The 14,689-nt window shown below is 35.4% G+C and overlaps 2 protein-coding genes across 4 annotated transcripts; both read left to right on the forward strand.

The window, feature by feature from the left end:
• Positions 1-1,607: 1,607 nt before the first annotated feature.
• On the forward strand, positions 1,608-7,765 carry LOC145014656 (Tetratricopeptide repeat (TPR)-like superfamily protein). 2 transcript variants are annotated; one of them, XM_078973089.1, is made up of 17 exons: positions 1,608-1,908; positions 2,478-2,634; positions 2,724-2,842; positions 2,924-3,092; positions 3,191-3,309; positions 4,355-4,425; positions 4,498-4,639; positions 4,719-4,894; positions 4,960-5,162; positions 5,236-5,366; positions 5,458-5,534; positions 5,626-5,700; positions 5,768-5,960; positions 6,032-6,151; positions 6,233-6,371; positions 6,445-6,485; positions 6,603-7,765. In XM_078973089.1, the coding sequence occupies exons 1-17, from the start codon at positions 1,762-1,764 to the stop codon at positions 7,548-7,550; spliced, it is 3,027 nt and encodes a 1,008-aa protein (XP_078829215.1). In that variant the 5' UTR covers positions 1,608-1,761; the 3' UTR covers positions 7,551-7,765. The 2 variants fall into 2 exon arrangements, with proteins under 2 accessions (XP_078829215.1, XP_078829214.1); XM_078973088.1 differs by having other exon boundaries at positions 1,609-1,908; positions 6,600-7,765.
• A 4,917-nt stretch (positions 7,766-12,682) lies between these two features.
• LOC145014661 (protein LIGHT-DEPENDENT SHORT HYPOCOTYLS 3-like) lies at positions 12,683-14,290 on the forward strand. Of its 2 annotated transcripts, none has more exons than XM_078973094.1 (3): positions 12,683-12,888; positions 12,987-13,711; positions 13,931-14,290. In XM_078973094.1, the coding sequence occupies exon 2, from the start codon at positions 13,157-13,159 to the stop codon at positions 13,685-13,687; it is 531 nt and encodes a 176-aa protein (XP_078829220.1). In that variant the 5' UTR covers positions 12,683-12,888; positions 12,987-13,156; the 3' UTR covers positions 13,688-13,711; positions 13,931-14,290. The 2 variants fall into 2 exon arrangements, with proteins under 2 accessions (XP_078829220.1, XP_078829221.1); XM_078973095.1 differs by having other exon boundaries at positions 12,683-12,865.
• The last annotated feature ends 399 nt before the right edge of the window (positions 14,291-14,689 follow it).

Genomic DNA, 14,689 nt, shown 5'->3' on the forward strand with positions numbered 1-14,689 from the left:
CGTGAAGGGGAGGATGAGGAGGCCAATGATCCTTTAAATAGGATGCAAAACCTCAGAAATTAGGGTTTCATCCTCCAACTCCTGCTCGTCGAGTCCCTTATTGGACTCGACGAGTAGGTCACTTAAATACGTGGACCAACCCGCTGCTACTCGACGAGTCGGGCAATCAACTCGTCAAGTAGACCTCGAAATCAAGAAAATTCTTATATTAAAAATCAATACTTGGGAATCGGGGCGTTACAAGTTAGGGATTTTTAGTGAGATTTAGCAGTCGAGGTGAGTTTCCTCACTGGGTTTAGCGGGTCTAAGGCACCAATATCAACCCTTATTGTTTATGTTAGGATGCTAGGAGTCTGCGTGACCCTTGCATGCGTTATGTGCTGCTATGTATACCGGGCGGGGCTCAATGTCGGACGAGTCCGATAACTGCATCGCACACACCACATAGTTCCACTTTTGTGCTTTACTCTGATTAATATGATGTTGATACACTTAGTTTCACTTGGATTGTATTGATGATGTTTTGGAATATTGTTTTATTTAAATTAATAATGAAAATTTTGGGTCATATTTTTGGGATGTTACAGAACAGGTTCACAATCTTGTCACATTTATGATTAGATACTCGTAGGTACACGTTGATGTACTTGGCAATCGTTTAAACAATTGTTTCCTCGTAAGTATAAGGATTTGTCAATCACTTATCCTTATACAACTTGTATCGCTTTAGCCGTTGTTCCTATTGGTTCGATACCTTTTTCATGGTTTGGTACTTTTAAGGGTATATGTGTAGTGTCAGACCCTATACCCTATTATCGAGCATGGTGAAAATGAAAATATTTTGTTAGTTAATGCTTTTGAGACTTTCCGTAAAGAAACTAACAAACCTCTCTGGCTTGTTGAGCTTTAACAAATTGGGAGGCGGTGCGACAAATGACGTCACCATTAAGCTCATTGTCTTATAATTTCTAGTGGCTTGTGTAGTTGTGTGTTTTAATTTTTAGTTGTCTTGTGTGTTTTAATTTCTAATTGTCTTGTGCGTTATTTTAATTTTAAGCGTGTTATGTTTTTTTGAACGTGTTATGATTTCTTTTCAGATCAATGAAATTTAAGTTTTTATTAAAATAATTTGATTAAATTGTTTTTTTTTATATAAATTCAATTTCAATTTTTTTAACATGACAAACGTGATAATTCATGCCCTGTAAATAACAAACTTTTGAAGTGGTTATTATGTGGACTGCGAGAAACCGAGAAATGTGACACCACTCCATCTAGTCTAACTATTAAATCCAAATTCATAATCTTATGAGGAAATTAAAAGATAAAAAATAATATATGATTTTTAATATTAAAAGCAGTTAAAAATATTTTCAATAATTTTTATTTAAGGATTTTCTAATATATATCTAAGAGCATATATAAGAAGTATTAATTATAAAAAATATTACCATAATTAAATATAAAATACATTAATTATGGAGATTATTAATGAATTTTATATTTAATTATGATAATATTTCTTATAATTAATATGCTTGGAGTTGAAAACGGGAATACACTCAAGTTAAACCTAACTGTTATGGATTTTGATTCTGATTCCTGTGATGATGTGCACGTCCAAACAACCCTAACTCCTGTTTGCGTGTATTCCCGTTTTCAACTCCGTTATCTCTCGTTTAAGAAAAAAACGTCTTCTACCTTCCCTACCCTTTACAGTCGCGTTTTCTCGCCGTTGCCAAAAACCCTAAGAACTCTATAATGGCGTCGAAATTCGGGATGGCCGGCGGCATACCGGAACGGCGTGTCCGGCCTGTTTGGGACGCAATCGACTCTCGACAGTTTAAAAATGCTCTCAAGCTATCTACGACTTTGCTCTCCAAATATCCCAACTCTTCCTACGCTCTCGTAAGTCTGCTGTCTGATTCCCTTCTTTTCGAGTGGGTTTCAATAAGGATGAGTTCGTCAATATCTTACAGTATTTCTGTAAGAAAAGAATTGGTCTGATTTAATTGACTGATCTTGCACTCAAGCCGTCAACAGTTTGGTTATTCTCGCCAGGACTTAGGAATTCTTTTTCTTATTAGAACGACGAGTTCAGACATTCTGTTTAATGAATGCGGCTTCATGATAGTTCACAGCAGTCTTATATAACCGATTAAGAATTAGGTGTATCAACTAGCCATCTTTAAGGGTTTATTTGCCCCATACTCCACCCTGGATACATATAAATTTCAGATGAACTTTTTGGATATCCACTACACAAATTTAAGAACTCTTCTTTTATAATTCAACATATAAAATGAGGGGAGTCCTGCAAGAGAAGTTGAGAAAAGATCTGAAACTCATGTTCTTTTTGAAGTGTTATTTTCTATACCTTAACATAGTCATCCTAATATATTTGTGTTCTTCATTGGTCTGATTTTCGAAGAAGAACTGTGATTCATTGTTCTATTTCTTATTTTAATGCAATGCAGGCACTTAAGGCTCTCATATTGGAAAGAATGGGAAAATTGGAGGAAGCACTATCTGTCTGCATCAATGCTAAAGAGCTTTTATATAAGAACGATTTGATCTTGATTGATGATCTCACACTAAGCACATTGCAGATTGTTTTTCAACGGCTAGATCATCGTTAGTATTTCTAAATGCTCTCTCTATCTATGTAATTTCTTATAATCTTTTTCTACTTACAAACATATATATTCTATTTACATCATCAGTGGACATGGCTACTAGTTGTTATGAGTACGCATGTGGAAAGTTTCCAAACAATTTGGAACTGATGATGGGACTCTTCAATTGCTATGTTCGTGAATATTCTTTTGTGAAGCAGCAACAGGTTGATGATATCCAGAATTATTTTGTCAAATTTATAGTTTCTTGTGACATTTATGTGACATGTTTTTGTTTTATTTTGTAGATAGCCATTAAAATGTATAAAATTGCTGGTGAAGAGAGGTTCTTGCTGTGGGCAGTCTGTAGCATTCAGTTACAGGTTTTTTGTGGGAATGGAGGAGAGAAACTTTTGCAATTAGCAGAAGGTTTGCTTAAAAAACACATTGCTTCTCATAGCTTGCATGAGCCTGAAGGTGCGGGTTTGATTTCTTTTTGATTAATAATTATATAAAAGGATAGATTTTATTCATGCACAATGTTCTATCATCTGAATGAATTGTATTGGTTGCAGCTCTTAGTGTATATATTTCTCTATTGGAACAGCAAGCCAAATATGGGGATGCTACAGAAGTTCTTTCAGGGAACTTAGGATCACTTATAATGATTGAAGTTGATAAACTACGGATACAGGTACTATCTGCTTCTTTATCATTTCATGCCACCTTTTTATTTCATTGATTTCACTTGCATTTGTTAATTGAACTCAAGTGAACAATTTACACTATCTAAATGCATTTGACAATATTACATGTTTTTAAATAGCAAGATGAAAACTAAAGAAGGATAAGAACTGTTTTGTATTGGGCTTTAAACATCAATGACATAAAGGTCAACTGGTCCCATGTTTTCATTCCTAAACTAGTTACACAAACATTTAAAACATCAAATTCAAGTTTACTATTTATAATCGACGTTAACAATATACTGGTAAGTGATAACTCATTTAGGTAATCTGTAGACGTAAATGGTTTCACACTTTTTTGAAAACATAAACAAGGAGAGACATAAAACAGAAGAAAATGAGGCCTATGTTTCTATATGGTTTTATTTATTCTGCAACACCATGATCTTAGACTTTGTTAGTTGAATTTCACTTGAATAATCTACTCAACTACTCAAGATTCAACAGTCAAATATTATTCTATAGTGGGTTTAATATTTTTATTACTTCAACCCAAGCAAATTCACCTACAGTCTCCTAATTTGGATATTCAAAACCAAATTATACTCAATATGTGGAAATAAATGCTTGATTTTAGCATTTTCTTAGTTTCTTTAGGTTAATAAACCATTATCTTAACATGTATTTTGGGTTACATCATCATCCGACTCATTGACTCAAAAAACCCAAATTTCACAAACCCTAATTGCATTTAAACAGCAAGAAGATGAATAGAAGCTCTTACCTTGATTTTGGAATGTTAATCACTTAATCTGACATAGAGATGTTAGTTTCTTCCACAATCCTAGACTTAAAAAATCGCACCTAATCTTTGCACACATTACACATAGCTCTGGAACTGAATTTATAGCCACTAACAAAAAATACTGCTTATGGTGGAGCTGCAGATACTTTACAAATTCTTATAAGTGCTGTGTATTTGTATTGTCTTTGCAATGCATAGTTTGTTTGCATATCTTATATACTTGTGCTCTTTAACTTACAAGTTGACAGGGGAGGCTTCTTGCTCGGGCAGGTGATTATGGTGGAGCTGCAGATATTTTCCAAAAAGTCTTGACATTGTGGTATGTCTTCATCTTCCATCCACTTTCAGTGACTCATTATTTATCACTAATTATTTATTTATTTATTTGAAGCCCTGATGATTGGGAATGTTTTCTTCATTATCTTGGTTGCTTGCTGGAAGATGACTGTATTTTCCCCAGTGGGACTAATACCCCTTCAATCCACGTGTCAACATCCATTGACTGCAACCACCGACACCTGTCAGATGATGTGGTATGACTGTGTCCTTCCTTCCTTACATCTATTTCCCTTTAAGCCCTTGAAGCTTATGTCTCTCAAAAATTATGTGCAGTTTGATTCACGTATATCAAGGGCCTCTGAGTTTGTAGAAAAGCTAAAAGCAGAAGCAGGTAGTGATTCTATAAGAAATCCAGACTTGGCAAATCTTGAAATTGAGAGGAGGAAAATAATATTTGGAAAGGGTAGTTATGACAAACTCATGGAGGACATTATTCTATTCTTCTCCAGGTATTGTTATACTATAGTCTTTGAGGGCAAAACAGTATTTTCTAAAGCTTTTTCTCTTTCAACAGATTTGGACATTTAGCTTGCTTCTCAGCTGACGTGGCAGTCTTCCTTCAAGTTCTACCCGGTGATAAAAAAAACCAGTTGCTAGAAAAGCTGGCTAAAGGCATTGCTTCTTCCGCCACGTCATCAAAAAATGTTCTTGGACAACATATAACACTTTTCAAAATAAGAGAACTGATTGGTGACTTGTTCCCACTTCCCGAAGGAGGTAAATCTTTTGTAAATTTTTTAATATCTTTCATAAAGTTTAGTAATTTACATTCCTACCCTTTTCCACACAGATCTTGTGGGGTTTGCAGTAGAAATGACAGAAATGTATTGTCAGAATCTTCCTCTTTCAAAGGACTCGGATGTACAAGAGAGTATGTTTGGTGAAGAGTTTCTATCTATGACATGCAATGTACTGGTTCAGGTATAAAATATACTGCTTAATGAAATATAATAATAATTTATTTATTTATTTATTTATATTGAAACTTTAATCTCTTGCTTTCTTGTTGTAGTTATTTTGGCGTACAAAACATATTGGCTACTTATTGGAAGCTATTATGGTGTTGGAGCTTGGGATGACAGTCCGCAGGTTCTTGTTTCTTCTACTTTTCTTCTTTTCTTCCACTTTTGCCCTTCCAGTTCTTCTTTCCCTTATTAAATATCCATGTTTTTTTTGGCAGATATGTTTGGCAATACAAGATTTTGTTGCTACACCTGTACTCTTATTGGAATGCTCTTCCGTTAGCATATGAACGGTAATATAATTTAGAATCATATGTGTGTTTCAATACACATTTGAATTGACGATTTTGTCCTTTTTAGGTACAAGTCATTGGATGTGAAGAACATCCTTTTGGAAACAGTCTCCCATCACATTTTACCCCAAATGTTGACATCTCCATTATTGGTAGATACTAGTGATCTTTTAAAGGGTTACTCAAGGTTCATGGATGAACACTTCAAGGAATCTGCAGATCTTACTTTTCTTGCATATCGGCATCGAAATTACTCAAAAGTATGTTATATGTTTTTATATTCCCTCAATATTATCTCTTCATATTATTTATGGATTAAAATCTTTTATAGGTAATTGAATTCGTTCAATTTAAAGAGAGATTGCAACGTTCAAGTCAGTACTTAACAGCCAAGATTGAAGGATCAATCCTGAATTTAAAACGAAATGCAAATAGTATTGAAGAAGCAGTGGTATTTACCTAATTACCCCTACTTTTCATGGTCTGTCTATGTTTCATGTGGCAATGTTAAAATGACAATTTTTTCTATTAGTCTGTACTTGAAAGCTTGAATTTTGGAAGCGACTTTCTTGATGTTTCAAATGAGATTCAGTCCAAGAAATTGACCTTCAATGAAGATTTACAATTACGTCCTTGGTGGACCCCATCTTACGACAAAAATTACCTTTCAGGTGAGCCTATTTTTTCTGGACCCCATCACATTTGTTTATTACTTTTTTTTATCATTTCATTTTCTCCTTACAGGACCTTATGAAAGCATGTCAAATTATCCTAGAGAAACCTTGGTATGAATGTTCACATATTATTCACTTTTTATTTTTTATATAATATTCGATCTTTACCTCTGTTTCGGAATCATTAAATATTTCAAATTCCAATTCCTTGATCCTCTTTTGCAGCAGAATGATGTTAAAGAAACGGAATCAAAGGTGACAAGAACAATCGAGAAAAGATCACTACTTCCACGTATGATCCATCTATCAATCCAATGTGCTTCATCATCAGTAAAAGTCAATTCCAATTCCGACATTAATGGCTTTGATCCCAAAGCCTCCACAGAGCTCAAATCCTTGCTGGAATCCTATGCAAAAATTCTACAACTCCCATTCCATGATGCAGTGGAGCTTGTTACGAGTGTTGCATCCGGTCAAAAACCTTTGGAGGTTTTTTCTCCAAATCTGATTGACTGGATGAACTTTGCTGTGTGTTTAAACGCCTGGAATCTGAATTCCAACGGAATCACAATTCCAATGAATTGGGAACTTTTATGTTCATTACTACAACAATCCGTTTCTTCAAAGATAAAAACTGCAAAACCGTTAGTATCTTTCCCGGGAACCGACCTTTCCATTCTTGTCCAGTTAGTGACGGAGCCGCTGACGTGGCACGGTCTCATCATCCAGTCATGTGTCCGGTCAGCTCTTCCATCCGGTAAAAAGAAGAAGAAAGGCGGTGGTGGTGGTGGGACCTCCGATCAGTCAAACACCCAACTCTCAAGCTCAATAAAAAATTCAATTGTATCACTAAATAACACGATCGATCAAGTTTCTAAATGGTTGAAAGAACAAATCAATAAGTCGGTTGATGGGGACATTGACATTTTACTTTTGTCTATTAGTTGTGTTGATGGTGGGCCCGGGCCCGGAAAAGTTGTTAAGATTCTTGAAAATTTGGTTTCTTCGGTTGATGATTTGGAGGTTGGTGAAAGGATTTGCCATGCGGTTAAGTCGTGGAAGGCGGCTGATGTGGCGAGGAAGATGGTGACGGCTCAGGGAACCGCTTTGACCGACTTTCTTAATGTTTGTGATTCAAAAATAAAGGTTTTGCAGGGACTGAAACTTCAAATATAATAAGATTTGGTGAGTGAGTCCATGAGGTTATTTGTACACTTAGTGTTTCATTTGTTGAGCTGTTTTGTTTTTTTTAGGGTATTTTTTTTTATAAAGCTTTTTTGTATGAGCAGAAATTTTGGAAACACATTTTATTTTTTGTAAATCGATGGCGTTTTGCTTTCGGAGATTGGATTTTTTGTTATATAAATGGTGTTTGTATTTTTTTGTTTTAATTGTTTGGGAAAAGGTAGTTTTGGAGGGGTCAAAATTATGAATAAAGTTTTCAATAGAAAAATGGCAATAATTAATGGTTACACCAAAACCCTCTTTTGGTTAGATTAATGAACATTTTTAATCTAACTTATCTTTGCCAAAAAAGAGCCCTTACCATAAACAAGAAGGCTATATCTTTATTCTTTTAAACACGAAGAAACTACCATTATAGCAAGGGAAAATGATGCAATGGTCATACTATGTATTTTGACTTTACCTTTTTAGTTCTTAAAGTTTTTTCCGTGCCTTTTAAGTGAACAAACTTGTCGGGTCTGTTTGGTCATTTTTGAAGAAACGAAGGGGCCAGCCCGCGACTTCTTTGCCACCTTAACAAACAAATTCACTTTAACTTCTTCCTTTGAAAATTTCCTCATTTGATTTTGCATCGGACCATTTTGAATTTACAATAGCCATTAACAATATTCCACAATATTCCATAATCACAAAATATCATTGCTTAATTACACGTACTTGAGCACAAAACATTTACAGTGAATCTGGAAGCTAATTTTGACTATTTAGGAAATCAATTTTGACTATTTGCCTTTGGATACTTCACTGACTTTTCACAGATGATGAAAATTCAAAATGATTACAATCACAAAAGTTCACTATCAGTCGGAACAAATCACCAACGTTAGTTCGTCGATTTCAAACAACTTGATCGAAATTCCATGAATTTTGGAATCGAAAAGTGGTAAATTAATTACTTGCAAAAGTGGTAAATTACTTTCAAACAACCTATTCCACCAGGTCTCATTCACTCTATCCTAAGCATACGGGCCTCACCTACCATTCCTTCATGTTATTTGTTGGTAACCAAAACCTTCAAAACAAGCTAAACTTATTTTTGGACCGGACCGGACCGCACTGGTCTTGGAGTGGATCGATTGTTCACCTTTTGTCATTGTTAGTCATTTCCTCACTTTTTGTTAATGATTTTTTATCATTAACAAAATAAACGAAATTGGAATTAGACCGCACTAGACCCAATAGACTCCATTGCATTCCGATTTAGATAATGTGTTTTTTTTTGGTGGAATTCAACAAATATTTTCTCTGTGTGATGTATTCGATTGCTGCTTCTATTACTTGGAAAAAGATTTTCTGAGATCGAACTAAATTTTTTCGGTTTGATATCGGTTTTAGAAAAAAACCAAATTGAACCGAATTATACTTACCTAGTCTCTCTAACAAAAGATATTGATGGTTGGGTTAACTTGGTGTGGTTAAACCGATTTAACCCTGACCAAGATAATCATGTGCCGGGTCCGCATCTCTACTATACGAAAGATAATCTCATGCTTCATGTTAAAAAAATAAAATAGACATTTTTATACTCTATTAATTCATAACGTCCTTAAAAATAATATATTTTAGAACAAATTACTAGAATCATCCTTATGGTTTACCAAAATTTCGTATTTGGTCTCTATCTTTTGTTTTACACTTGGATCATTCTTAAGTTTTGGTTTTATTGCTCTTTCAAAAAAAAAAAGTTTTGGTTTTATTACTTCTAAGTCTCTGCCCAATAAGAAATGACTATAATGCCTTTAATATTTATATTTCAGTGTTTTTATTAACTTGTTCTAAATAAAAATAAAAAAATAGGTCCCTCACCCATCATCTCTTCCCTTATACTTACTTTCTCTATCCTCCTGAGATCAAATCCACCTCACCACCACCCACTCTAGCCATCTGAAACCACCAACAACTGAAAACACCATTAAGAACCTAAAATCAACAAAGTTTTTGTACAACAATCATATTCCGATTTCCAACCAACATCGAGCCTTAGTTTTGGTTCTTGTTAGCCTCCTTCTTTAGGGTAGAAAGCCCCAAATTTCAACCTTTTTTTTTTCAAAATTTGTTGAGTTTCCAACACAAATAAACAACCTACCATAAAATTAAAAATCGATGTTGGGGCGATAATGGCTGAAAAAAAATCAAAACCGATACAAGAGAGAGGGAGAAAGAGGAGGTGGATGCGAGAACCATGGGAGATCGAGACTGCAAAATTCAAAATTGAAAGATGGTGCAATAATTTCTTGCTGATTACGGTGATGCTTTAGGAAGTGGTGATTCTTGCTTTGTCCATGGGTGAACCGGAGGTGCATGCGAATTTGAGTTCAAGTGAAATTAAATCATATCTCGTTGTTTAGTGACGAAATTAATGAACCTCATACGACTTTGAGTTCCAGATTAACCAAAGATAAGCATCAAGTGGTGGTGATTAACCATCAATGAGCTTCCGATTAAATCTCAAATCTAGTCATCACAGGTAGATCTTCAGGCAACAGTGGATGTTGTTTTCGGTGGTGATGAAACATGATTTCAAAATTGATGGCTTCACAATGGTTTGATGTACTGCTGTTTTCAGTGGTGTGTTTCACCGGACGACTCGCCAGTTGTGATACTGTGGAAGGGCAACGAGATTAGGTAAGTGTAGATGAAGCAGGAAAATGGTATTTGGGACTTTTAGGTGCGTTTAGTTGCGGAAAAATGAGCTGTTTTCCGGAAAATTTTTCCAAGAAAAATGAGAATTTTGAAAACGCGTTTAGTTCGTCTATTTTTCTAAATTTTTCACGGAAAATGAAATTTTTCCGTTTTCTAAAATTACAAAGAAGTCGGAAATTTTTGGAAAACTGATAATCATTGTTTTCCACATTTTTCTAATTCCAAATTTTTTCTATAAACACACACCCACTTCACCCCATCCACCTCTACCTACCCTCACCTTAACACCCCCACCCACACACACATATACATACCCACCCTCACACACACACCAACCCACAAACACACACACACACACACATACATACCAACTAACACACACACACACCAACCCACACACGCATACATACATACCCACCCCACACACACCCATCCACAAACACACACACATACATACCCACCCACACACACACCCACCCGCACATACACACACACACACCAACCCGCACACACACATACATACTCACCCACACACACACCCACCCACCCACCCACCCACAAACACATACACACATACATACCCATACACACACCCACCCACAAACACGCACACACACATACACATACACATACATATCCACCCACAAACACACACACATATACATACCCACCCCCCCACACACCCACCCACAAACACACACACATACATACCTACCCACACACACACAAACACACACCTACCCCCACCCCCACCCTCACAAACACACACACCCCCTACACACAAACCTACACCTACCCCCACCACAGCAATCACCGATCCACCATCACCACCACCACCACCACCACTAACCCGTCACTAGCACCACCATCATCGTTGCCGCCGACATCACCACCACTGATACAATTGCCGCCGCCACCACCATCGCATGTCATCACCACCACCGCCGCCGACCCGCTACCGTCACCGCCCCCACCCATACCCTACCACCGCTACCGTTTTCTAAAAATGAAAATCGATAGAAAAATACACATCTAAACACGTTTTCTAATTTTCTAAAACTGAAAATGAAAAATGAATAAATTTAACTAAATGCGTTTTCAAAAAATTTCAATGAAAAATGAAAACGGGAAACGAAAATCAAAAAGGGAAAACAAAAAACGAAAAATGAAAAGTGTTTTTCTGTAAAAAGTAAAAAAATTCAAAAGATGTTTGGGAATTAGAAAAGAACTTTTCAAAATAATTTTTTGCCAAGAAGAAAAAAAAAAGTTTTTCAAACCAAAAAGTTCTTTGTATCTTTTTTTTTTTTTTTTTGTAACTTTTGACATTTTAAAAGGTAAAAGACATTCAAAAGTAAAGAAATTTCATCCAAATGTTTTTTAAAAACAGCTTTGTATTTTTTTTTTTTAAAAAACTTTTATAAAAAGAACTTTTAAATTTAAAAAATAATTCCAAACACCCTGAAGTCTCTCACCAGAGAGCTTACCAGAAAAATGACTAATATTTTATCTTTTTTCTTTAAGTTATAAACAAATACAAAGCAATAAAATAATTTAAAAAGAAACTCATAAAGTATTATAGTCTTTTCATATAGACGAAAAACACAACAAATCAGAATCCAAAAAAAATATTAAGGAACAAAGACAAAATCTTGTAAAGGATTTCAATAATTTGTACTTAAGAAAATTGGCTACAGGGGTCTCAAAAAAACCCGAACCCGATTAACCCGACTCGACCCGAACCCGAACCCGAATAAGGTACTTAGGGTCGGGTTTAATAGGATCAAAATTCTAAATCGGGTCATTCGGGCTAACCCGACATACCCGAATTGCATTTAGGGTTGGTTTTTGAAATAAAATCGGGTTGTGGGTTAACCCGATTAACCCGAATAAGGGGCATACTATAATTTTTTTTACATATTGTATCCCCCACATGTGAAGTACCAATACATGTTCTTTGAAATAAGAAAATTATTATGCATATACGTTTGGTTTATTTTACATTTACTAATCTTACGTTATATTTTCTAGAAGGATACATATTGGATCTTTTCATATTAAGGTGTATTAAAAGGTAAATTATATTGGTTTAATATAATAGACGTATATAAGGAACTAATTGATAGTTATACTAAAGGTAACAAAAATTCTGTATATGTAAGTTAAGCAAGTTTATGAACCCAAGGTTTTTTCAGTTTTTAAATTCATTTTATGTACAAACAGTTTACTTTTTAAAACGTTACATTTTAGGTCCTTGTAAGTTATTTGTTAAAATAAACAAATATTATTTTATTTCTATTTAAACCCGATTAACCCGAAACCCGACTAACTCTACCCCGAACTTTAATAGGGTCGGGTTTAGGATCAAATCCTTTTAAGAAGAAATCTGATTAATCTGATCCGTTTAACCCGAAACCCGATTGAGTTGACCGATTAACGGCCCTAGCTACAATAGTTTTGATCCTCCTCTTGTTTTCACAGCCGGCCCCACCTCCCACGGCTTCAGTTAGATCAATAACTCTTAAACAAAGAAAACCCAGTTTTTCTTTCTATTTTCCAGAAGTTTTCTCTATAACTTCCCCAAATTCCCACGATCCCTCCTCGTCGTAAGTTGTTCGCTTTCTTGCAGGTTGAATCCAAGCAATCAATTTTAGGGTGCTGTGTTGTATTTTATGCTCCAAACCTGAAATCGACGTTGTATTCTGTTTTGTCCTGCTCTTTTTTTAGGTTTGTTGTTGTTGTTGAATCCAAGCAATCAATTTCCGGCTTCCGACTGTGTGTTATCATTTAAAAGATACCGAAAAAGAAGAAAGAGAAAGAGGCATACATCAGTCTTCCCGAAAGTATCAAAATTTACCAAAACCCTAAGGATCAGGAACTAAAAAACCCTAACCTGAATGGATCCTTCCTCAGAAAGTTCTAGCAACAGTCCCCAAGATTCCGGTAGCATCTCCACTGTTGCACCTGGCTCCTCCTCCTCGTCTCCAGCAGTGGCCACCACCCCTAGCCGCTACGAGAACCAGAAACGCCGGGACTGGAACATCTTCTGCGAGTACCTGAAAAACCAGCATCCACCACTCTCTGTTTCACAATGCAGTAGTGCAAATGTGCTTGGATTCCTTTCTTACCTTGACCAGTTTGGAAAGACCAAGGTTCATAACTTGACATGTCCGTTTTATGGGCATACGACAACGCCAGACCCTTGTCCTTGTCCACTGCGACAAGCTTGGGGTAGTGTGGATTCTTTGATTGGCCGTCTTAGGGCGGCTTATGAGGAGAACGGTGGTTCATATAAGACGAACCCTTTTGGGGCTGGAGCCGTGAGGCTTTACCTTCGAGAGGTTCGTGATTCGCAATCAAAAGCAAGAGGGATCAGCTACGAGAAGAAGAAACGAAAACGGTTGCCTCCACAAGGTGATGTTTCTTGAAGTCAACAAACACAAATGAAGCAGGTATGCATTCATCTTTAATTTTGTTTTCATTTTGTGTTTTTCCCATGTTGAATTATCAAGACTGAAGAGTAATTCTAACTCTTGTTCTTGCTCGAAGGAACTACTGTTAGTTTGTTTTCATTCGGATATCTAGAAAAGAATGTCAAAAATGAAAAATCCTGTTATTAATTATGTACATCAGTTATATGCGTACTAGTCACTTGATTTTATCCTTTTTAGGTACAAGTCATTGGATGTGAAGAACAAACAGAATCAAAGGTGAGAAGAACAATCGAGAAAAGATCACTACTTCCATGTTTGATATATCTATCAATACAATGTGCTTCATCATCAGTAAAAGTCAATTCCAATTCCGACATTAATGGTTTTGATCCCAAAGACTCCTCTGAGCTCAAATCCTTACTTGAATCCTATGCAAAGTTTCTACAACTCCCATTCCACTATGCAAAGTTTCATTTGTTGAGTTGTTTTTTTTTTTTTTTTTTTTTTTTTTTTTTTTTTTTTTGTAAATTGATGGCGTTTTGCTTTTCGAGATTGGACTATTTGTTATATAAATGGTGTTTGTGTTTTTTGTTTTAATTTGGGTAAAAGATAGTTTGGAGGTGTCATTAATCTCATAAAATGCTAGAAAAGTAAGCAATAGTTAGTGGTTACACCAAAACCCTTCTTTGGTTAGATTAATGAGCATTTTTAATTTAACTTCTCTGTCATTGCCAAAAAAGGACCCCAATTGTTTCTCAGTAAGTGTACCATAAACACTATATCAATCAACCCAAAAGGCTGTTGCATAGGAAGCTCAAAGTGTCGCTAAAATATTTTTATTTATTTATTTTAAATTTTAATTATACATGTCATCTTGCTGGGTGTAACATTATATCAGGCTTTAAGATTTTTTATATCAAAGAAAGCTTTCTGCTTTTTGTGACATCAGATATAAACGATGCTAATGGAATTCTTATAATTTTATTGAACCTAACA

This window comes from Lactuca saligna, chromosome 9 (assembly GCF_052625555.1).
Source record: "Lactuca saligna cultivar CGN05327 chromosome 9, ASM5262555v1, whole genome shotgun sequence".
Classification (NCBI taxonomy): Eukaryota; Viridiplantae; Streptophyta; class Magnoliopsida; order Asterales; family Asteraceae; genus Lactuca; species Lactuca saligna.